Here is a 26,210-nt window from a genome sequence, read left to right on the forward strand (position 1 = left end):
AACATCAGATGTTAAGGGTTCTATAATCAGATGTGTTCAGGAAATGCTGGATACTACACCCACTCTTAGAAATTCATAAGTAAGCACCTAATCTGCCTGCTAGAAGAGTTTTTTATTAAAAAAATTAATGAAAAGGACAGTATGCATAATTTAAATACTCTCTGTGAGAGAGGAAAAGAGAATATAAATGTAATCTCTAGCAATGTCTAAGAGAACCTGCACCAGATCACATTCTAACAGTGTCATCTCCATCTCCTGCTTTGACCCCTTGCCCTCTGTTGACACATCAATTGTTGGAGTTCCTTCAACGCTCATTCTTGCTTCTCTTCTCTCCATGATCCCTGTTCCTCCCCTACAACTAATAATCTTATTATTTCAAGATCTCTCCTTACCAAAACCCATATTCTACATTTATCTTGGAACTCCACAAACTGAAATTCCACAGCATCTCAAATTTAGCACATCCAAACTAGACTCTGTTATCTTACACCCTGAAATAACATGACCTCTGGATTCTCCATTTCCATTATGGTGTCATCATCCCAGCTAGTTTTCAAAATAAAAATAACTTTAATTTGATTCTTTGCTGCATCTGCTTGCATCCATCTTGCTATTTTTCTAGAGTGTTCCTTAGCTCTCTTTTCTCTCTAATCTTTTGTGACATTGTAGTCTCTAACTCCATTATGGCTTAACTGGGTTTCCTATTTTGTCATTCTATCACCAGTATTTCCCAAATGCACCTCATAACCTACACAGGCTTGTTATCATAAAATCTAACTATATCGTTTCCTAATAAACATCCGCTAGCCCTCTATATCTTAAAAGGTATAATCCAAATACACACATGTAGCAAAGAAGGCCCTTTCACAGTCCAACATTACAAAATCTACCTCTTTAGCCTTATTACCTGCCATTCCATCACAGACACTCTATGGTGTGGTGACATTAAACTCATCATCCCTTGAATGTGCCGTAGTTTAATTTCTCTGACTTTCATTATATGCTGATACTTCTGCCCAGAATGTTCTTTCTTCATCTAATAAGCAAACTCCTATTCATACCTTAATACACAGAAATAGCCCTCCTATAAAGACCTTCTCTGACATCTACAATAAAAGCCAGTCACTTTATTTTCTATACTACCAAGAATCTGTTTGGACTTTCACTGGAGTTCCTGACACATTGTACTGTCTCTTCACCTAAACTTTGTCCTCCTTGCATTTTCCATAACCTATGGGCACTTGGAAGAATCTAACTAAATATATGGACTAATGAGTAAAAAGCCAGATAGTACTTATATCCTTAAACCTTTCTTGTTATCAATCTTACTGAGCTTAATTTTTGGTGTAAACTTATTCAGTCTTTTTTAAGGTCATGTTTCCAGGATTATTCTCACTTTAGTCTTTTTATTTTAAAAATTGTTTTTTATTAAGCTTATTGAAATTTATTAAAATAAAGCATTTTGCTCCCCTTACTGCTACTTACTAGTGGCTCTTCCCAGGAGCTTTCTTTTTCCCTTCACTGACAGCAGATGTTCTAGCTGTAGAATCTCTGATCATTTCCATTTTTCTCTGCCTTCGGAATTCATGGTCCAATTACTAAGGAAAGTCCATTATGATCAGGCCCAATGCTACCATATTCTTAACCTTTGTTCTAATAGAAAAAGATGCCCCTACCAGGTGAGGGGGTACCGAAAGGCATTCCTTTCTCTGGGCTGATGCAGCCAGAACCATGGCAAACAGAATAAGTACTGGTTTCAGGCCCCAGGTTCGCCCTTGCACCCTGCACAAGCTCTACAGCCACGACCTACCTCTCTGATTCTGATTCAGCAGTCCTGTACCTTATATGGTCCCATGATGGCCCCAGCCTAGCATACCACTTGCTTAATTATCCTTGGCACCCAGCCTGCTGTGAGGTGACAATTCCTTTTAAACTACTTCCTTTGTAAGAAATCTTCTGATACATTGAAATGAGCCAATAAGTCAACACAAATGGGAATTTTCATGGGCCGATGACAGATTCCGATTAAAATGTGGTTTTTACTCAAAGTTTTAGTGCCCTACTTCATATGAAGTACAATGTCATTACAAAATAGCAAGTCCATCCTAAGCCAATGAGGTAGCCCTAAGTACATGAACCGAAGTCAGGGACATGCTGATGTGAATTAAAAAGTCAGGCACACGTGTAATAAGTGAGTCCAGCGTCCAACGAATTTAGAGAATACTTAAATAAATAGGGGAGACTAAATGGTATTTGGTTCTTTAATCAACAAATATTTACGGGCTCTCTGTTCAGCAGGGAGCCTGCTTCCTCCTCTCTCTGTGCCTGCCTCTCTGCCTACTTGCGATCTGTCAAATAAATAAATAAAATCTTAAAAAAAAAAAAGATTTAAACAAATATTTATTGAGCCCCTACTATATGACAAATATCTAAATCCTGGGAAAACAGAGATTAACCAAATAAATGACACTCATGGAATTTATAATGGAGTGGGAGGAGAAGGACAGTAAATAAACACATCTTTACTCTATCAGGTGGTATTAAGTAGAGCAGAATGAAGCTGAGTGAGAGGGTCGGGGATGAGGGTGGGGGCATCTGACGCTGACACAGGGTGGGCAGAAGAGAGCTCACCAAGGACAAGCATTTGTCAGAAAGGAGACTACAGTCACTAAGCTGAACCTGTGTGAGCATATGCACCTGTGCATATTTTCTTCCGTGTTTTTATTTATTTATTTATTTATTCGACAGAGAGAGAACACAAGCAGGCAGAGCAGCAGGCAGAGGGAGAGGGAGAAGCAGGCTCTCCGTTGAGCAGAGAGCCTGCTTCTCCCTCTCCCTGTGCCTCTCCCCGGCTTGTGCGCTCTCTCTCTCTCCCTGTTGAATAAATAAATAAAATCTTTAAAATAAATAAATAAAAACTATTAAATAAATAAAACATCAACTCTTTGCATTCTATATGTGTTACCAATGTTTTTTCCCCTACTTTGTCAGTATATTTTACCTTTGTGACTATTTTTGCACCACTGGAATTTTTATCAGAATTGGATCCAGACTTATTAATTTAGGGAGAATGGATATATTTTCCAGTCAATGAAATTGGTAGTCCAGTCCTGAAAGTCCCACAGATTTTTATTAAGATTATTCTTTAGTATTTTATTTTGTTTTGTTTTAAAGATTTTATTTATTTATTTGACAGAGAGAATGTGTGAGATCACCAGTAGGCAGAGAGGCAGGCAGAGAGAGAGGGGGCAGCAGACTCCCTGCTGAGCATAGAGCCCGATGCGGGACTCGATCCCAGGACCCCGACAGAGATCATGACCTGAGCTGAAGGCAGAGGCTTAACCCACTGAGCCACCCAGGCATCCCTATTCTTTAGTATTTAAAAAAAAAATACTTTTGCTCTTATGAATTTTAGGATTGTTTCAGCATATCATATTTTGTACCCATTGGTTCTGGTTATTAAAGAAAACTATTCATTTTTAAATATATGTATTTTGTATTGACTATTTTATCAAATTCTCTAATCCTAATTGCTTTTAGCTTCCTTCTGTAATTTTTAAAAATATTTTATTTATTGAAAGAGATCAAGTGCACATGTGTGAGCTGGGCGAGGGGCAGAGGGAGAGGCAGAGAGAGAATCTCAAACAGACTCTTCACTGAGCAGAGAATGGAACACGGGGCTTGATCCCAGGACCCTGAGACCATAACCTTAGCAGAACCAGACACTCAACCAACTGAGCCACCCAGGTGCCCCTTCTTTCTACAGTTTTTAAACAATCTTTCATGTAGGTATAAGATCTCTGTGTCTTTTCATCATTAACATTTCATGTTTTATTCCATTCACTAAAATTTTCAGAACAATGTTAAAAGAAAAAAGATAACAGCATCCACTTGTTTTTTGTTCTTGATTTTAATGACACATATTCTCTAGCATTTCAGCATTACTTATGATGCTCACCTTTAGTTTAAGAGGTGTTCTTTATTTTGTTAAGGAGATCCCATTGGTCATAGATTAAAATAATTTTATTTGGATTGAATATTGAATTTTATCTATCTTTCTGGCATCTGTTGAAGAAATGATATAGTGTTTCCCTGAGGGACTGATGCAATGAATTAAATTAATACAGGATCCACCAAAAACATTCTCCCAGAGAATACTTTTTCCACAGGCTAGTCCATGAAAAAAACTGAGTGAGAAGGAAATTGTCATCTGGTCAAATAACTTGGGGAAAAGTTGCATAGCACATTCTTTTCTTAGAGATTCATTAGCTCATTATCATGTGAAAGATGCTGACAAGTCTGAATTTGGCAGTCAAGAAATTCTGTTAAAAAATTATACACACACACACACACTCCATACTGCTGTATGGTATATTTACAAGCTGCTAAGAGGATAGATCCTCAAAGTTCCCATCAAGAGAAAAAGAAACATTTTTGTGTGTATCTGTATGATATGAAGAATGTTAACTAAACTTACTGTGATAATCACTTCATGATATATCTTGTCAAGTCATTAATGCTCTACACCTTAAACTTATATAGTGCTGTATATCAATTATATCTCAATACAATGAAAATAGTCCAGTTAACTTTGTTAAAACCACCATTTCTAAACATTACCTGTCCCACTTCCTTTATAGAATACTTACTAGTATCCCATGGACTTAGGGTTCAGTCTAACACACTTGAGGAGTGCCATATTGATAACTTTCCCTATATTCAATTATCCTTGCACTCTTGGAATAGAACCTGCTTGGCCATAGGGGTATGACTGTTTAATTTGGTGCTAAGATCAGTTGGTTGGGTTTTAACTGAGGATTTTTGAGTCTATAATTATGAGAGTAATTGTACTGTCATTTTTCATCCCTACCCCCTCTTGGCTCCTTCCAGGTTTCAGTATCACTGTGGTGCTGGATTGGTAATATGAATTGGGACATGTTCCATATTTTTCTGGGCTCTGGGACAATTTATACAGCATGGGAATTATCATAGGATTTTATTTTCTTAATTTGAAATATTTTCTATAAAATAGCCCAAAGAGAGATGAACCCAAACATAGTGCTAACTGGTTGTCAATGAGCTTATAACTGAATCCCCCTGTTAGGTCAATTTTCTTCACTGACGACGCTTCAAGTGTCTCCATTTTCCCTCACTCCAAGTAAACATGATTGCTCTTTGCTCTAGGGGGTTAACGGTTCAGACAGCCTACTCTGCTTGGAAGCAGTAACTCCTTGCTCTTGTCACTCCAGTGCGCCACAGAACGGGGGGCATCAGAGTCAGGTCAAGGAAGAAGATGATAGAAGCCCAGACAGGAGAATCACACTTTTCCATGAGCATGTTGTCCCTGATGCCAGGCACAAAGTGAGGTGAACAGAGCCAAGGTCTGAAGGAAGAGGCAGAGCTGGGTGAATTGCTGGTCTAGAATCCCAAGAAGAGGGTTGAAGAGTATCGATTGGGTTTTTAAAACACTTTGAAGCAGTGTTGGGATGATGTTGAACATTTTATGGTCTGTAAGGGGAGAAATGGGGTGTTAAGGCCACTTCTGAGACAAATTCCTCCCCCAGGCACAGAACGCTTTCTTCGGAGAGATGCCATATTATTAGAGACGGAATACTTCACGGATCTTCTACGGGCTTGGGCATAAAAGCACACAAAAATGCTTACATGTTTTCCTTTCTAACACAAGGATTACTCAGCACTAAAAGGCAAAATTCTTTATTTGTGCAGGGCCCGGCTCATAGCAGGCCACTTGATATGTTTAGTGTTTGTTGAATAACTGCCTATTGTTTGTTAAATAATTGCCCATGTGTTGACTTCCCTTGGTTTTATACAACTGATGTGCCCCTAAAATGTTTAATTCATAAATTAAACGAATCCTTTTTTCCAGGTTTCTATAGAACAACTCCTTAGGTGCTAAATATATGTGGGTTTTTTTTTTTTTATCCTTCATTAGTTGGTGCATTTCTTCACCCTAGAACATTTAATTTCAGTACTTTCAAGGTGCAATAATGGACTCAAATATTTCAATATACTCGAGGGAACTTAATACTCAAAATGATTTTTTTCTAAATAAGCTAATAAATTGCCAGTTATTTCTGTTTGTCTTTTGACATGCTGAGTAGAATAAACATAAAAATAACATACCTTTGTCTAAAACACAAATCACAGAAGATAAAATTCTTTAACCACATGCAGCTTGTATTTCTTTCAAGACAAAAAGAAACTGCTAAGATTACGCGTCTCTGAGTTATTCTCTGAAATAAGCCGAAAAAGGAAACACGTATGTTAGAGGAAAATAATAGCTATCTATAGAAAAGTGCTTCCCTCTCGCCACGCACCACTCTTCTCTTCAGAGAAGCACATTGTGCAAAGGTGAATTGTCGGGAGAAACTAACTCATCTGTTCATCCGGTCGAAGATCCTTCCACTGAATAGCCATCGGTGGAAGCTAGGCCATTCTTTAACATGCTTATTAAATGCTACTGCTTATGTAGTGGGGCACAAAGGGGAAAGAATCGAACGATTTTGGTGGTATGTAGCCATATGAACTCAAGATTTGAATGGCTAACCAACACTGAGTTCTTTGAAGCTCCTTGATGATCAGTCACAAAGCTAAAAATCACTCCTTACCCCTGATTAGAGGAAAATCTGATTTTCCTGTTGCACTGCCTTCTGGAAAGAGATGATGGGGGAAAGTGCCACAGTGAAGAGCAGAGACTGAGTCAAAGAATATTGATTTTGTGTCTAACCCGGCTTTCTCAGTTCCAGCACCTTACCAAGAAATACATAGAGGCTGTTTCCACAATAAAGTCCCCTGTGACTGGAGAAAATTATTGAGCAGGGAGATAGAAAAACATATCTTTCTCCATGGCACTGCTTGAGTGTTGTCATAATATGTATATTTTTCTTTTTTTTTTCTTACGCCCCTTCGCTGGTTCCAATTTTTGTGATTTTAAGGAAAACGCCATGATTGTGAAGGGACACCTCGTGCGTTGATGGTGGCTTCCTGCGACTGGAGTGCACGAAGATTTCATAGATATACCGCAGTGGGTGGACGTACTCATCCGAGGTCCACCTCTAAGCTGCTTTGTTACTCAGGGTCTTAGAGGAGCAGTGCGATGTGAAGTAGGAAACAGATGTGAGAGACAGCATGAAGGAAGGGCGGACATGACTCAGTAACTAATGGGGCACAAAGGATGCGGAAGAGGGCGAAGTCAAGGGTGACGCAGGTAGCCTGGAGAACGATGGTGCTGCTATCCAAAAAAAAAAAAATTAAATAATTCAGGAGCTGGAGCCATCTACTATCTGACATAAGCCCTTGGCTGCATTAATATAATCATGATTCCTGAACCGTGAGTGAGCAGAAGGAAACAGTATTCACAGCACCACAGTCGTGAGCCCTTAGTTTTTCTTCTCTTACAATGTGCAAATCAGCAGTCGCAAGCCTGGGTTTTAGAAAGCCGCCTCAGTCAGTCAGGGCACCATCCCGAATACATTAGTCGTATTAACTGCATGCTGGTCGTGGGGATCGCTACAAGCCCAGTTCAAGGTGAACGGCAAGTGCTCTTTTCGTCAGGGTTACTCAGAGAAGTGGCAGGTCCGAAGCCATTTAAAAACTGGAAAATGGCCTTCTGATAAATAAAATGGCACTTCTGAGGCTGAACATAATTGGAAGAGCTTTGTGCTGACAGAAGACTAAGGAAGCTTTCCTATGGGAGGCTGGTATGCAAATGTCACTTTCTGGGTTTTGTTGACTGTGAAACTGGAGACAGCAACGGTAGGAGGGGTTCCTGGTGACAGCCGAAAGCAGGGAGGCAAGAGTCTTGCCTGTGTCTGTATGATGACCTAAGATATTAATTGCCACGAGATTCCATTAAGTATGTGCTTTACCAAATCAGGAAGGTATAAATGACACTCTCAATTTTCAGAGTTTGTTTTGCAGTGAAAATTCAAGAGACTGAAATTAATTTAGTTAAATTGATATTTTACCTCATGATTTCAGGGATTTAATAGTGAATATGCCTCTTGATCTTGATGTATCTACTGTGGGTTCATTTATTCTCTTTTCTTTGGCACACCGCATGTAGCTGGCCCTTTGCTATGATTTGTGATTTATAAAATGTACAGAGTGTAGTTCAATCCTGATAGATGAAATCAGAATTCTGACTGAGCTGTAGGTCAACTGATAGAAAAGGGAATTTAAAGCCTGATTCTTTGTCAGCTATAAGATAAATAAGATCTAGGGATCTAATGCACAGCATGGGGACTACAATTAACAATACTGTATTATATACTTGAAAACTTTTTTCTTTTTTTAAAGATGTATTTATTTGAGAGGGAGAGAACAGAGAAAGAGCATAAGCAGAGGATGGGAGAGCAGAGGGAGAGGGAGAAGAAGATTCCCTACTGAGCACAGAGTCCATCGTTGGCCTCAATCGCATTACCTGAGCTGAAGATAGATGCTTAACCTACTGAACCACCTAGGAGCCCTATACTTAAAAACTTTTTTAAAAAAGATTTTATTTTATACTTAAAAACTTTTAATAGAGTAGATCTTAAATGTCACCACGTGCGTGTGCACGTGCACGCACACACACACACACACACACACACTCAATGTAATAATACGAGGCATGGGGGTGTTAACTGACATTATTGTGGGAATCACTTCTCACAATATATATGTGTATCTAATCGTCACGATATACACCTTAATCTTGTATATGTTATATGTCATTAACATCTCAGTAAAGCTGGGGAGTGGGGGACCTGATTCTGGAGTAAATGGCTACAAGGGGTGTGTGCATGTGAGGCTTAACCTAATTTTAAGTGGTGATTTAGGCCCCATCTCTGACATGTGGTATATCCTTCAACATATTAGTAAGCCTTTCTTTTACATCATCAATGAGAATACATTGGCAAACTGTTTAAACTTCCTTGGGGGGATAAAAATGTTGTCAGTTTCCTACTTAGGCTCAACCTGCATTCCAAAAACAATTCGATTAAGATGGACATATTGGGCGCCTACTGTGTGCCAGACATAGTTATCTAAAATGGGACATTTTTGCTGACCAGCATCCCTTCACTGGCAAGTTTCCAATCAGTTTGCAAGTCAGCTGTTTATAAATTGGGACACATTTTGCTAAAGAAACAAATTTAAAAATAGTGGTTAGATTCTCAAGCCAATCTTCAAAAGCTAATTTAATTTATAATAAAGTGGAACTCAACTTCTAATAGAATCCTCAAACCTAACTACCATTTATAGCAGTGATTTTCAACCCTGGCTGCACACATCACACTATAATCACCTAGGAAGGCTTTTTTGGTATTTATTTTAAAAATAAGTACAAAGACTCAGACCTTACCCCAAGAACAATGAAATCAGAAGCCATTATGAGAGCAGTAGTGGGAAATGGGGCCTGGGAAAGGGTGGAAAGGACTGGAAACAAGGCCTCTAGGGAGAGTGGCATCAGGCCTGTCACTAGGAATTGGAGGTCGGGGCTCCAGGGGGTAGATGGTGGGGCCCAGGTGTAATGGCATGGATGGATAAAATAAGAAGGAAAGATGCCCCTGGGAGAAGGAATAGACTGTAGACTCACAGCCTTGGGGAGACTTTGGTCTCTGGTGACACTAAAGGGTTTTTCAGGAATGAGGACATGGTAAAGGGGTCTGGAACCTTCCGTTTCAGGAGCACAGGACTGGTGTGGCAATGACGCAGAGGGAGCGGGCAAGTTGGTCAGCATCACTCACCAGTTCTCCTTGTCCAGTTCGTGAGGGAGGAAGACAGCTCTACCTTTAAACCACTTTCTTATTTTGGGATAAGGCTTTCACAGAATTTCATGCCTCATATTTCCTTTCTACAAAAGGCAAATGTTTAGATTTTTTCATCCTTTTGGCATCATTATGAACTCTCAAGACTAAGCAGAGGTAAGGGGAATGGAAGAGGAATGGATGAAATCCAATAAACAGGCTCGGATCATAAAAGTAGGCTGGTGATTCTGTCCATCTGCTGTCACTACCCAACAGCTTCCAGAATTCTGGAGCTCTTATTTCTAGTCACTCCCTTGCAAATGAGTCAGAATGTCAGGGGTCAGAAACATGGGCATAAAGTTTTATCAACAGCTGGTGGAAACAAATATGCCAGGTGAAGGATCTCAACTGTCTTCCTGCGTCCTTCTCATTTTTTATAGTTTGGGTGCTGAGAGTTCTTTTTCCGACATTCTGCGACTGTTGCAATGCAGGGAAGTCTGTTGAGGTAACATTCTCACATTTCAGTCCGACATTCTCAAGTTTTAAGTTGTACTCTATATTTCTTTCTGGCACTTTCTATAATATATTGCTTCTCTTCTGTGTTCAAGTTCTCTCTTTAGGGCATTTTGTCTGCCCTAAAGAAGGAAAATAATGGGATCAAGGAAAATACTGGGCTAGAAGAATTCTGGAGACACATGAAAGTTTTCTCTTCTGGATGGAGGAAAGGAATTATCATTATCTTCCCCCTTCTTTACATTTTTGGATATTCCTGATTTTTCTCCTGACATGGGTAGGATAATATTGTGAAAAGAGGTGGGGATGTCCTTTTTCTACAAGTTTCTGGAGGTACTAGCATGGAAGAGTTTCTCGTATGGAGAGGGTACACACAGGCTTCTTTCCATGTGTGAATTTACTGTAAGCAAAAAACACATGGGTCCCTTTCCCGTAGATTGCTGGCCAAGCTGTGTAGCAACACTGTGGGGAAAACACCACCTCCTTGGAAGAAATTCTTCACTTCACTAAGCAGGAAGTGTAGCTCAGTTGGAAAATATGGATTGGATTTCAAAGGAAGACTGTTCTCCTCTCAAACCAGATCCCATCTCAAGAATAGAGAGAAAAATTGATTTTTTTTTTTTTTTTTTTTTTTTTTTTTTAGGACTGAAACTTCTGGACAAAATTAAATGGGGATAACTTTCAACCTTAGTGGGCAAAGGGCTAGTTTAACAGGTGAGACTCCATTAGCTCTGACTGTTTCAAGGAAGATTCCCTCACCACATCACTTGACATCAGGTGTTCTGCTGGAGCAGACAGACTCCCTTTTAAGGAATTTGCTAGAGGTAGACTAGAAGATCAAGATCCTGCTTTGATACACTGACGATGGCCTATCATTTGCAAAGGCATTGTGTGTAAGGTAGTCAGTGAATGTCAGCCTACTGGAAAACTGACAAAGGAAGCCTCCTCTTACGGAGGAGACTTCTCAGTGCCTGAAGATTCATTTATGTCAGTTGTTGCTTCTGACCTTTTCTAATTGAATTATCCTTCTTTAGTGAGCCAGATAAAAACAATTTTAATAGATGGGGGAAATGAGGGTACTGATTAGTTTTTCCTATTAAAAAATAAATTTACCCCTCAAAATAATTTACTTCAGGACTTTTTGAGCCATGTAACTCAGTCAAAAAAGTGATAATAGGGGCGCCTGGGTGGCTCAATGGGTTAAAGCCTCTGCCTTCGGCTCAGGCCATGATCTAAGGGTCCTGGGATCAGGCTCTCTGCTCAGCGGGGAGCCTGCTTCCTCCTTTCTCTTTCTGGCTGCCTCTCTGTCTACTTGTGATCTCTGTCAAAGAAATAAAATCTTTTAGAAAAAAAAAAGCGATAATAGCTTCAACTAGGCAGCAAAACTAGTCTTTCTTAACCAGAAGAATGTGAGAGCTACTTCAGGTTTTTCCAATTGCACAGTTATGTGTAGCCCCGATTGCTCTGGCTCGGGCTGAGGCTGGTTTAGTGTTGATCCCGGTGGTACTGGAGGCTTTAGCAAGAAGCTTGGATCCCCGATCTCCTTCAATGGGGTGAAAAGACCTCAAATCTCTGTCTTCAACCCTTGTTAAAACTTTTGGTTGTTTAAAAATTCTCTTTAAACATAAATTTTCATTTTGAGAGAAAAACAAGGGCTTGGAAAGCATTTGTGTCAGAAGCAAGTTTGAGTCTGATTCTGTGCTAGGATTATTCCTAAAGGAAAATCTTGGTTTAACTCAAGTTCCAGTTAAGTCAGAAAGCTAAGAAAAGTGAGTCATTTCATTTCTTTGCTAAAAAAGGAAAAGTTCCAGGGAAAGGGCTTTTATCTACTTAGATATACTCCTACCTGATTATAATCTTTCCTTTTCTTTTCCTTCAGTCTTAAGGAAAGTATATGCAGAAAGAATGGATGATAAGAGAGCTAGAAGAGAAAGCCAAAACCTTCCATTAATTACCTTTATCAGGTTAGCAGTGGAATAGGTACCTATGCCTTAGGTAGAGAAGGGTGATTAGCATTCAGAATACCGAAGCCCACATCAATTTAGGAAGGGCATGATTTCAAGATAAGTTGAAGGGTAAGTTAGAAAGAAGCAATTTTTAAAGCCTAAGTATAAAACCAGCATCAAATCAAATAGTGATTATTAATAAGAGTTAAAGATTAGTTAGAAGTGAAGTCCCTAATTATACCTGGAGCTTTTAATAGACTCATTTTCTTGGAAAAGGTCCTAGAGGTCGATCAATCCAACTTCATATCTCTGGTTGCAAAGAACAGACACCTCCTCCAGGAGACACAAGCCAAAGAGAAGAATTTATTGAAAGGTTACAGAACCTAAGGGCTGGAAGGAAGCCATGCCTGCGGAAAGAAGTGGATCTAGGAACTTGATCTAAATTAGGTCACGACTTGTCCCTTCATTTTTTTTTTTTAAGTTGACACACATCTCCACACCCATGGCATGAAGCTGTTGTTTGGACATGACCATGGTTGAAATTCTGAAAGCTGTTTTCAATCCTGAAGTCATAAATACAAATCTATAAAGTGATAGTATCTATGTACTAAAATATACAGCTGTACCCACCAGCATGGGCTCTGTTACTGTAACTGCAATTCTGAACCCTTAGTGACCAAAGACCCTAACCCTAACCTATGCCAGTCTCCTTATTCTGCCACCAAAAACAAACAAACAAAAAAACATGGACCAAGAAGAAGTGGCAGGTTCAAGATTTCCTAGAGGGCTATTGATAGAATCTGAAGACTTGAAGTTCTTTGATGACTGCCCTGTCAGACATGTGGTGTCTTGGATGATTCTGAGACCAATGACTGAGAAAGAACTTAGTTAAGAACCTGAGTTTTCTGGTGTTAGCTGCCGTTGGGCAAGTAGTTTATATCTTCCCAAACCTTCATTTGTATAATGGGGGCATTAATACTCCCTATAGGTCAGGGTTGTTGTGAGGATTAAATGACATGACCCATGCACAGCTCTTGGAACAATGTCTACTACACATAAATGCCCCATAAATGATAGCAATTATTATTACTAATAAAAAAAATTAGCTCTTTGCTAAGTAACAAATAACCCTGAAACTCAATAGCTTAAAGAGCATTTATTTCCTGCTCACAGGTTTGCTATCAGCTATAAGTCCACTAAGCTTAGCTGAACTTGGCTCCAGTTTTGAGTTCATGTCTGGGGCGTGGGTGTCCTCATCCCAGGAACCAGGCTAAAGAAGCACCCCCTACTGGGTGGCGTTCTTCTCATGATGAAGGGGAGATGTGTAAAAAATGGGAACCATGTGATGCTTTTTAAATTCTCTCTGGGAACTATCACTAATTCTGTTCCATTTGTCAAAGCAAGTCGTTGACCAAGCCCAAAGTCAAGGAGGCAGGGAAGTTACTGCACTCATAAGCAAGCCATGTTTGGGGAGGGAATGAACAGTACAATCTAGCACTGGAAGGTTGAAAGAAGGTCTGTGATCATTGAGACAAGGGCCTCTGGAGTAGTCTGAGTAGTCTGAGACCGGAACCTACACAGGCTGTCCCTAATTTCTCATGTCATTGGAATTATGGGCCATTTAGGTAAACCAGAGGTCCAGGGCAAAGAGAGTTTGGAAATAGAGATTAGGTATAAAAGGACACTGTAGCAACTATAGCATCTCTTCCTGTAGAAGAGGTTGCTTTAGAGTTAGGTCAGCGTTTCTAGAGCCAAAAGGTATTTTAAAGGGCTCACATCCTTAAAGCAGCATTAATGGTATTTGTTTTCATTTCCATTTGTCAAAAAAAAAAAAAAATCAGTAAATCTGATGCTTATGTAAAAACTGTTTCCCCTTTAAACCGAGAAGGTCAAGAGCCTCTAGGTGTGTATTGAGGAAGGCTGCTTGGTGGTAAGTGAAGATCAGAGAAGTTTGCTCATGACTTGTAACTTGGTTTATAACACAGACGAACACTACTGGGTACATCCATTGTCATCACACATATTTTAATTGTTTTTATTCTTAGTCATATATTGTTTACATTTGTTCACAATTCTGAATTAATGAGGAATTTAATGAGGAAGAAAAAAACATAATTCTGCCAATTTTTCCCTAGATACTTTTCTCCAGATCCATAAATGTCCATCATCTAAAAGACTCGCTATATAGAACATCAAGATATCGCTAATATTTCAAAGTGTAATGTAAGGAAGAAAAATAAATCAGTGTTATATATGCATCCTGTCTCTAACCAATAATCTATTATGGAAATAAACACTGATGCTCTTTTGAGGTCCAGTCTGGATAAGAGAACTGCTGAGAACTATTTGGTATTCCCTTTATTCTCATGCCTCAGTGCAACTGCAAAGGCCATTCCCTCTGTTTGGAAAGTTCTCTTCCTTCCCCTTTTTCTGCCTGGTGTTATTTAGCTTTAATCCACAGATCAGCTCTTGCTCCCAAATGGGAAAGGAATCCCCTTCACCACGTGCAGGGAATTACCTCCTTGATAGCCCTATTTCTAAACATGGTCATCAAGTCTGTCTCCCCAACTTGTCCCTCGTATTTCCTGGGCATAGTCCCCTGTCTCACCCCTACAGTGTGAATGGATGAGAGGAAGCAGAATAAACTTAATGAGATTAGAAACTGAAGAGGATGTTGGGGAGAGCATTTCAGGAAGAAAGAAGGTATACGTTAGCAAAGTGAGAAAAGACAGAAATGGGCATATACAAGATGTGTTTAAGGAGCAAAAAATGGACACACATAACTAGACGAGATAGTTCACGAGAAGTCCTGGAAAAGAGAGTGAGGAGTTTAGGTTTGTGGCAGAGATGCCCATTGTCTTAGCCTGCTTGGGCTTCCATAACAAAATACCCTAGACTGAACACAACAGAAACTGATTTTTCTCACAGTTCTGGAGGCTGGAAGTCTCCAGAGTGCTAGCATGGACAGTTTCTGGTGAGAACTCTCTTCCTGGCTCGCAGATTTCTCACTGTGTTCTCACATGATGGGAAAAAAGAGAGCTCTAATGTCTCTTCTTCTTAGAAGGTCACTAATCCCATCACAAGGGCTCCATCCTCATGACCTCATACAAAGCTAATTACCTCCCCAAAGCAACATCTCCAAATGCCAACACATTGGGCATTAGGGTTTCAATGTAAGAATTTGGAGGAAATACCTTTCAGTCAATACCGTATGGTTAAGGAACTAGACCTGCCTTAATGAAGTGGGTCCATGAGCTCTCCACCATGCCTCCCTGCCATTCCTGAGGTTCCACTATTCATTTTAAGAAAGTGAACGAAATCCCAGAAATCAAGATTTCCAACTGAAGGGGCTTTAAAGCCAAAGGGCAAAAGCAAAATAACCTTTTAATTTCTGAGATGAATGAACAAAGTAATTTTTGTGAGTGGTATCTTCTATTTCTACAGCAGCCATAAATCATACCTTTGGGAGCTGTACCATTTTACTTTTAAATGTACATTTTGAAAAGAACACAGTTGTTTCTTATTATGCTCCTTTTGTACAATTTCATTGTATTCATCACGAGTCAGAGAGTCCTGTTGATTCTATAGCAGGAAAACTCTTTGTTACATTCACAGTCCAAGTGCCTACTGATTAGCATGTGCATTTCATATGAGCTGATTGGGAGGGTAAGGCGGTCTTCCTCTAAGATTTACTGCTTTCTCCGTTTACTCACGGTCCATTTTTCATTGTATTTCAGGTCTAGATTCCTTTCATTTGGTGCATTCTCTTAAGAATCACCATTCACGGTATGATATTTTTATTCATTTGAGAAGTTTACGTCCATTTGCAAATGATTCAAGCCAAGATCGAGAATTCTGCTGCCTGATTTGCAGAAAGTTGTTGCTGCCTAAAGATTTGCTGGGCATGTCCCATTGATAGATAGTACAAATATACAGTGTTAATATAATGGGAAAACTCCAGAGTATTTCCATAGCCCCTGACTATCGAACAATATACAAAAATATATGACTTGGGGACAGCTGAAATTGTTTCCACACTTTGAGCTCTGCTTCCATTAGACTGGTTCACAATATTAGATTGAATCCCAAGGTGCTACTGATAATCATCAGCTGTTTCTCTTGCCCAGTCTTTTTGTTTGAATGTATCCTTTCATTATCCACAGGCTTTTGAAAAAAAAATGGGGGAAAGAATGTTTTTAATTGAATAATCTGTATTCTGTCAGGCATTCCTTCTCCTAGGAAGGTATATGGAAACTTACTTTGCTATTTTTATTTATCCTGCCAGTGTAGTATATTGATGAGAGAATGGAGATCCAATAGTGTTAAAACAAGACATGAAATATTGATTAATTCTTTTCTTAAATTCCCTTTTTACTCCTGAGTGTAGCAGATTTCAGACGCTGCTGCCAATATTGTGCTCTCCAACAAACCTCCATTATTGGGAGGGTCTTGATCCCCTTTGGGCTTTGATAAATGATAATTTTGATTTTAAAATGTTAGCTTGGAGTGCCCCAGGCCTTGTTTTCATCAGTTCATCGAAGAAATGAGTAAGAAACAGTAAAATTTAGGCTTCAGAGTTTGAGCCAAAGGCCCCCCAAGGAGCCATTCCGTGAAGAGCAAGCAGCCAGAGACTGAAGCAACTGGACTCCTCCTCCTTGTTCCTTTTCCCATTGCACACTCCCCAGTGCAGGTCAGGACTTGCCCTTTGGGTCTAGACCAAGTGAATGTGCTGATTCCTAGGGTTGTATTAAAAGGTAAGATAATAATGATTCAGTATTCAGCAAACCTGAATGGCTTCGGATAGGTTTGTAAAGAAAGAGAAAGAAGTAATATATTTGGCTGGTTGAAGAAAACCAGTGGGACAGTTAGTAGAGTGGGCAGAATAGGAACTGTAGATAAGGAGAACCTGGATTTTTAGGATCAGGGACATCTTCAAGGCAAGCCACCCAAATCAAGAGTAGGCACTGGGGAGTCAAGAGATCTATTGCCCTTTTAGGGCACAGGTGATCTGGTAACAGAGAGGCATCTGGTGAGCTATGAAAAAGAACTTACTGCTCAGAGCAGCACCCCCACCCACAACAAAGAATTGTCTCATCTCAAATATCAATAGTGCCAAGATTGAGAAACCCTGGTATAGAGAAAGTGCTATTATTTCATCCATCAAAGGCCAGTTTCTTGAGTTCAGAACCCAAGTCACTGAGTTAATGGTGTTCAATAATTAGCAGAGCATCCTGTGAATAAATAGTAGATTCAGTGTAATCCCATTTTCTTCTGAAGAGTATCCATTTTAGTTTCTTCAGTTCCTCCCCTGAAATTCCCCAGAAGGGAAATCACGCTCATTAGAAAGTTCGAGCTTGCCAGGCAATAGGAAGAAAGTGCTTCACAATATGTTTCCAGAAATGAGAAGATGAGAGAGCATGCTCAGAAGCAAAAGTACAGGTGAATGAAGCATGCTGACAGCCAAAAAGATTGGGACTGGTAAAAATAAGGAGAGCTTGACAGACAACAAATCCCTATAGGCATGTGATGACCTTTAGACATCAAGCAACAGTAAGTAAACATCAAGGGGCAAGGTAGCTTATATTTTATTGGTAATAAACTAGATGAAAGATCATATTTTAAATGATATGCCTTCAAGCATGTGCTATATCAAGGTGTTGACAGCATCATTTTTCCAAGAGATGAGCAAGTAAATTTAAGTAGTTTCCAAGTAGTAAGTACCTTGATTACCAAGGAGCAGTGGGATGCAAAGCTTAGCCAGTGGAAACAAATGATTGATAGCTTCCTCTTAACACTCCTGCCTTTATTTTCCTCTGCATGGCTCATTATTCTGCCACGTTAATTTAAGCTTTCTTATTGTATTGAATTAGGGCTTTAAATTCTCTTATCATCCCTATGGGAATCTTGATTGTTTATTTGTAGATGACAATAATTGTTTTTATCGATCTCCAAATGTAGAAGGTATAAAAATTGCTATGGCTGATGGCCAGCTGGTACATAGTTAGTGCTGCGTGCATGACTGACAAATTACAAGACAATATTTGGCCCCAGAGGAGACCCTTGAAGAATTTTTAAAAGCATCTGATAGTTATCCCTAGATCCCTTCTAGCTGAAAAGCATAAACAATTTCATATATGTCGGCTCAAGTCTTTTTGTTACTTTTATTGAACCTCCAGAGGTCTACTTGGGTTTAATTTATTCATCCTCATCTCTAGCACACCCACCCAGCAGGAGTTTGGAGTGATGTAGCTACAAGAATTTCCAGAGCCAGTGCCATCCAGGCCAGTGAATTCCGTTAGGGACTCGGATCATCTGAGCAATTCTGCAGAAGAGTTTCTGGATTAATCTAGCAGTTGCCATTATGCCACTATAAGCATTCTGTAGATGACATTAGCTCCAAGTATTCTGAGGAGAAACCACTTTGCTATCCCCAGCATGTACTATGGGTAAGAAACCTCACATGATTTCACATCCCAAATTTATCAGAGGCACCAGAGAGAGAAAATGCAACTGTCTCATTAAAGTGCTGTTTTTAGGACGGGGCACTTAAGCAGTATGAGTCCCCGCAGTCAGAACCGAATGCAACACAGCTTACATGAAGATTTTCAGCCTAACTATTATGATCTGTCTATCCAGAAACAAAAGAAGGTTTTGCTTAAAAGTAATAGGTTAGGATTAAAAGTCATCAAGTATCAGAGACATGGTAAAATTTTCTCATCATTTGATAAGATTAGATAAGTTGACCAGATGCCAAATTTTGAAGTCCATGACCTTCTTTTCCTGTGGTGAAGAGAAGACAGATAGGAAGAGGAACCACGTTGATGACTGTACCCTATTTATCCTTTGCTTCTGTCCTGAAAGTTTGCTGTTGACCACTCAGAGTGACTATCTGGATTGGACTAGAATGAGCCAGGAGAACTTGTTTTGCAGAGTAGAGATCCACACGTTACACAAATGACCTCCCCTACCCCACCACACTTTAGGCTGGAGCTATAATGTTATCTTGGTCCTTGACAGCCTCTCTATGGACAAACTGACTCCTAGAAAACCACATAAAAAGAAGAAAATTTACCCTAATTTTGGTTTCCTTTTTCTCTCACTCAAATTAAGCTTTACCCTCAATACTGTGATCTCATTGCGTCCTTGGTCTTGGACAGCCATTCCAGCAAGTTCCATGAGCAGTAATGTGAAAGAGGGAAAAGTTTAGCGACTATAGCCATCACCATTATGAGGTAAAACTTTTTACTCCCTCTTTATATATACCTCGGACATTTAGTGGCATGCCTACCACACAAGTGGGCATGAAATGTTATCTGACTGATTAACTCATTTGTTAGTTTCACATTCAGCATGTGTGGAACATATGACTGTAGAATGGGTAAAGCTTAAAACAGATGGACAGTTGAGGGTGATGATCACAGAAGCATTTGGTTTTAAAATTGGAACAAACCTTAGATATGACTTAGTTCAACTATCTCACGTTGGAGACAAGGAAACTAAGATGACCCACAGAGGTTAAATACCTTGTCCGAGGCTTGGCAGCAACAAAGCTGGAATATGAAACTAGGTATCCACACTCTCAATTCCATACGGCACTCTGTACTGACTCTGAAACACCTAGGCTTGTGCTTTGTTACATGTATTGTGATTGTCTTGACAGGTGTGCTACCCCCACTAGGCCATGTGTTCTTCAAGTGAATATTCATCACAGGGCACCTGGGTGGCTTAGTGGGTTTGGCCTCTGACTCTAGAGCTCTCAGCTCAGGTCTTGACCTCAGGGTGGTGAGTTCAAGCCCTGCACTGGGTTCCACGTGCATTTAAAATATATATACATTATTTCATCACTAACTTCTGGCATAGGATTGCAATAAATTTCTGTTAAAAAAAACAAATAAATGAGATCTGTTTTTCTTATCATGTACAAATAAATGCTGTGATTTTTAGTGATCTCTGCTAGTGTGTGGCCAGCCTAGTAATGAAAAAGGATAGAAAGGATAGAAAAGTTTAAAAAAGTAGAATGAGAAGGCAAAAAGAGGTAAAAAAGGAGATACAGTTCAAGTAGAAATATAACTGGAAAAAAATCAGTACGCAGACAAAACTTCTAGATTCAGTTTGGGAGCTTTTAATCAAGATTCTTGCCTCTTCTGATCTCTCCCAATTTTCAAATAAGGACTTTTAAGCTGATGGTGCGTTAAGGCAGATGTCATCGTTGCTGCCCCTCCCCCAGACTCCAGAAGACAGGATGGACAGCGAGTTAAATTGTATAATAAGCAGAGTTGTTCTTGAGTGTGTTCTACCTCCTCTGGTACATCTTCCCACCCACTTGGCACTCATTCCTAACCCATGCTGCTGCTACTATTCTTATCCCAGAGGAAAGTGCGTGTAACTCTATGTGATCCTGTTTCTGGAATATTTTCCATTTAGAAGACACACCAGGAAATACAAAGGAAAATGACTTACAATGAGGCGTTTCAGACTCAGTGGCAAGTGAGCAGAGCAGATGGATGTATATGGACTGGGTTTGTCTCTCCTTACAGATCATCCAAAGTCAATTAAAATAGAAGCGAGAAAACCCAGTTATCATACCCCTCTGTGAGCTAGTGTTTCTCCTGAAATGCTTACATGTTGCCAGTCAATTGATACTAAACAATGCCTGTTAGGGGAAAAAAAAAAAAAAAAAAAAAAGAATCAAAGGATCCAGAGTTGTAATTATAGCACATTGATGGCTTGGTACTGGAGAACTACATCAATATAGGACATCAGTGGAAAGCGATTACTGGCTGGAGGGCTGTACCCAGAGTGGTTATCAGGGCTAAGTGTCCATTTCTAGAAGAGCTGGCTATGCTCCAGTATGCCAGGAAGTCTAGGTGGAAGGTATGAAATGTAGTCTTTTTAGAAGTGGTGCTGCACAGTTGCCAGATAGCCTGGTGAGCCCAAATGCTCCTATGGGAAGAGATTAAGGAGATAGACAGTTACCCATTTTGGTTGGATTGGGTCCCCTTGGCTAAAGCCAAGTATGGAGATCCAGCTTTTCATTCAATATTCCCTTGAGCCATTGAAATTTGGCAGACCCTTCCCATCAGCCCGATACCTAACCACATCAGCCACTCTCTTCCTTCGGCTACTATGATTCCCATCTTTTCTGTAAACATACCAAGCACACTTCCATCTTTGTGATTTTACCCTTTACATTTCCTCTTCCTGGAACACTTTTCTCTCATATGGTCTGTTGAGCAAGTAACATCTGTCTGCTATTACCAGAGGTGGAAGTCCAAGCACCTCTTCCTACTGTGTCTTATTTGAATTGCCAAGAAAAACACAACACAGTCAAACATTGGATGGAGTAGTGCTTTACTCACATAGAAAAGAGACAGAACAAGATCAGCTCTAAAAGTAAGCCTTGGTCCTTATGGCCTTTGGGTCCTTCCTGGCAGCTGATTCAGAGCCCTCCGCCTACAGGCAACCAAAGGACCCTGTCTGCTCTTGGCAGGGGACAGACTGAGTATGTGGTTGACCAGAGGTCATGTAGCACACATACTGAAGCAGAACAAAGGAGTACACATTGAGTCTGAAACAGAGAATGACATACCCATACAAGACAATAGCCAGGCACAGAATGTGAGAGCTCCTTACCTCTTATAAAGGAAGTGGTCCAAGCTTGAAGCTCTTTTTTTTTTTTTTAAGATTTTATTTATTTGTTTGACAGAGAGTGTGAGCAGGGGGAGCAGCAGGGAGAGGGAGAAGCTGGCTCTCGCTGAGCAGAGAGCCCAACATGGGCTTGATCCCAAGACCCTGGAATCATAACCTCTCAAAGCCCATTCTTAATACAGCCAAGATGAGAGTCAAAAGACTGCACATATAAAACCGTCTTTTCCAGTATGTTCCACATGGCTTCTTACTGTTCACACCCCACTACCAACAATAACCTTCTTCTCCCCACCCCAAACTAGATCTTTATTCCCATTTTCAAAGAGGCTTTCTGAGCATAGCCACCTCCAAATCTATGAAGAGAAAATCTTTGGTTGTTTTGATAATTGCAGTATCACCAACATCTACAACAGTGATTGTACATAATAGGTGTTCAGTAAAAATGTGTTGGTAGCATAGGTCATACAAAGGAAAAGTATTGTTTCATGATGCCTAGAAATCAGTGAAGGAAAACTTTTCAGATGCTTTCATAGAGCAAGCCATTCACCTACACTGTATGCAATTTACACTCAGAAACCCTACAAGTCTTAAAGAAAGTGATATGTCCAGGTAAGCAAGATAACACCATTATCATTCAGTTCCCATCAGGGCTCCAAGCTACTTTAGAAAACCTTTCCTCTGATATGCAGCACTAATTTGTGTCTTACGGAAAATCAAATGAATTATTTTTTTACCCGAAGGGAGCAGGATTATTTGACTTCAGATATTTGCCATATGGCTTCTCTTCCATACAGCATAGCTTCTAGGCTTAAGGTAGTAAGAGCGAGAGCATGCCTATAAATTATTCAGAGATAATTCAAAATAAGTGTGTATCTTTGACAGATTGTCCAGTTTCTTAATGCTTTTTCCTGATAACAAGTGCTATGTGTTTGATAGAAGGTTGCTCGTTTCTCACCACACTTTATTGTTGTTCTGTGTATGTTTTTTTGTTTTGTTTTGTTTCTTGTTGCTGTTTGTCCTTGTTCCTCCCACAGAGTCCAGTCTGGCTCTTATCTCAGCACGGGATGGTTTACCTTCATTCTGGCCATGGATGCCTGTTATGGCATTCACGTCTACGGGATGATAAATGACACCTACTGCAAGTAAGATCACAGGAAATTATTTTTATGCATCTCCAATTCTGATATCTTGTCAAAATATCACAATTCATTTCAATACCATAAATCGGAGAAACAGATAAAGCAACAATTATTTCCCGGTGCTCTTTGCTGACATGACATTTTATTGTCAGTGCATCAAGTTGTGACTCTTAGGGGTGATAAAAAGAAAGATATTTTCCACCACCTAATGTCAAATGTCAGAAGGAACAGTTACAGTGGCATAGCAGGGATTTGTGGCTTGGAAATAGAGAACAAGTTTAGTGGTTATTTAATTTGCAAAGCAAGTTTGTAATTTCTGCTGCTCTAATGGCTTGATGGATAGCTAGCTACTCAATGGTTATATTTGATCTTGAGGGACAAAATGTCCCGAAGCCTAAAGAAGCTAACAGCTTAACAAAAATTCCTGGAAATTACAGTTTACTAATAAGTAATCTGCCGGATCCAGATTTAAAAACATGTGTTCATCCACAGTATATCCTGATAGAGGGATCATTTCTTTTTTTTTTTTTTTTAAGATTTTTTTTTATTTTTATTGATTTGACAGAGAGAGATCACAAGTAGACAGAGAGGCAGGCAGAGAGAGAGAGAGGGAAGCAGGCTCCCTGCTGAGCAGAGAGCCCGATGTGGGACTTGATCCCAGGACCCTGAGATCATGACCTGAGCCGAAGGCAGCAGCTTAACCCACTGAGCCACCCAGGAGCCCCAGAGGGATCATTTCTAATTATTTAATAAAATGAACCCTCCTTATTTCATCCAGGTAATGAAATTTATTTCCCCACTAACAACTGGTACCAGATAACTCATCATTTTAATCATATTGTCAAAATGGTAACTAAGCCACAGTCTTCATCATCAAATATTTCTACCCTAACTGTAAGTATAATGGAGCACAGATGTACAAAATATCTTACCCTAAGAAATCACAAGGCTTCTTCAAGCTCTGCAAGGGCATCAGGCTCTCTGAAGTTTGCCTCCATTATACACCATTTCCTCCTTCCAAGATAGGTATATGTTTGAATGCAATTGGTGTGATATATAAATTTTATATGATTTATTAAGGCACTAAGGATCTGGTACATCTTCCTAAAAGCTTTTATACATAATAGCTTTTAACTGAGTTCATGGACAAGAATCATGCATGGGTTTGCAAGTAAATGCATTTACTGGGCACATAATGGATTCTTGCAAATGAATGCTTCATTCTTCATCTCAATTCTCCTCTCCTTTTCTTTTTTTCTTTTTTTAGGACAGAAGGATATAGAAAAGTCCCTTATCATTACTATGAACAAGGAAGAGACGAGTGTGATGAATATTTTCTTCATGAGCATGCACCATATGGGGGGCATAGGTTTATCACTGAAAAGAAAGTGTTTGCTAAATGGGCCAAGAATCACAGGATAATATTCACACACCCAAACTGGACAGTGTCTTGATGTTAGTTTTTTCTGATCTTGCCACAACACTTGACATGATCATAATACCACAACTGTGATGCTAATGATGCTGATGATGGCGATGGAAAAGACAACAGTGATGATCAAGTTTCTGTACATTCTCCGAAACGGATGGTGGCTCTGCCAGTAATTTGAACTTGGGATTTCATGGAGGGTGGATGTGCTCTTTACATTCTTTCTGAAGGTTCAACATTACATACTGCACTTTATAATTTAACTGGAATTAAAATGAAGGCCAGTAACAAGACAGCAGTGACCTAAGAAATGGGAAGATTACCCTTCAGGATAGCTGCTCAGAATTCTTAAACAGTGACTAACTTTCAAAAGCCATGGGATTTGGCCTCGTGAGGCAAGGTTGACTCTCCAGTCTCTTGAACTTGAGCAGCTCTACCATCTTGAAGAATGGTTGATTGTCAAACACTGATCCAAGAAATGCTGTCTGGGCACAAGTACTGTACCACAGTTACTTGTTAGCCCAGAAGCGGGGAAGGAATTTCTTCCTGACAGAACATGGTCCTAGAGTACCTCCCTCAGCTAAAGCCTCAGGCCATTTCCTAATGAACAAAGAAGATACCATGGACACCCTGCCCATCAGGATCCTTCAACAGTTCAAACACTTAATTCAAAATGGGCCAACTAGCAAATCTTGATGAATTTTCAGTCTCACCACTCCATTCTCACTACCCCAAACAATATAAGTAAACATGTCACTAGAGTGATCTCGATTATTGCTTATTTTTGGTTGAGTCCTAAATATTTTAGAAAGCTATTTAACACGTAAGATACCAACACTGTAATAACATATACTGTGAAAGCATTCTTAAAACATAACCAAAAGGGTTTGCTAATTCTGCTTCAACATCCAACAACACAAAAATATATGCTTTTAAAATCATGAAACAAGAAAAGCAAAGCATATTTTTACATCAATTTGTATCCTACCATACTTCATAATATATATTTATATATTCAAATTTCTACTTTATAGGCTCAGATGCATCTCTCCATCCATTACATTATTGTTGCCAAGTGCTAACTGTTAGACATGGAGAGGAAATGATTCCTGGTATTAAATCTGACCAGAGCTTTTGCCTTCTTGGGGTTTATTATCCCCACAGTGTTATCAGTTGTTATACCATAATAACAACACTAATAATGACCTTAATATCCAAAGTGCTTTGTAATTTAAAGTCCTTATACATATGCTGTCCTATGTGATGCCACCCCCCTGGGCTATTCTCTGCACATTCTGACATCTCCTTAGCAGATGATCTGTAATTTGTTCATTGCTTTGATATATTCCAGATCTTTGCCTCTGCTAATATTTGTATAGAATAGCATTTATGTAGACTAGTAACCAATTGATTTCAGTGCCAAATACAACATATTATATGAGGATTATGCAGAAAATATCACAAGGATCGTCCTGGCCATAGACTAGGACTCCTGTGAGCATAACTACTTTTGAATTTTTTTTTTAGAATGACTCTTTTTAGGTAGAGAAAAGATAATGAAGCAGGGCAACAGTAGGGAATGAACACAGAGAAATACAGTTTCCTGTCCCCATCTTGAGATGACATTGTTCTCCATACACTCATTGCTCATTAGATACGAGAGGGTTGATTTGCTGACAGAAGCCGAGAGACCAAAAATATCCTTGCAAATGATTCAAAAGACACAGCCGAGCTTAACTGACAGAATGATTTGGAGAAAGAAAGTGATGACGCATATCACGTCGGC

At 39.6% G+C, this 26,210-nt stretch overlaps 1 protein-coding gene across 2 annotated transcripts in view; it reads left to right on the forward strand.

Annotated features, from left to right (window-relative positions):
• ST6GALNAC3 (ST6 N-acetylgalactosaminide alpha-2,6-sialyltransferase 3) overlaps positions 1–25,943 on the forward strand; it is a 530,323-nt gene extending 504,380 nt beyond the window's left edge. For both annotated transcript variants that reach the window (XM_032870131.1, XM_032870132.1), the window contains exons 4-5: positions 22,891–22,998; positions 24,263–25,943. In XM_032870131.1, coding sequence (XP_032726022.1) covers positions 22,891–22,998; positions 24,263–24,449 — 295 coding nt within the window. In that variant the 3' untranslated portion in view covers positions 24,450–25,943. The remainder of the gene's footprint in view (positions 1–22,890; positions 22,999–24,262) is intronic.
• The last annotated feature ends 267 nt before the right edge of the window (positions 25,944–26,210 follow it).

This window comes from Lontra canadensis, unplaced genomic scaffold, assembly GCF_010015895.1.
Source record: "Lontra canadensis isolate GAN:19392208 unplaced genomic scaffold, GSC_riverotter_1.0 scaffold40, whole genome shotgun sequence".
In the NCBI taxonomy this organism is placed as follows: Eukaryota; Metazoa; Chordata; class Mammalia; order Carnivora; family Mustelidae; genus Lontra; species Lontra canadensis.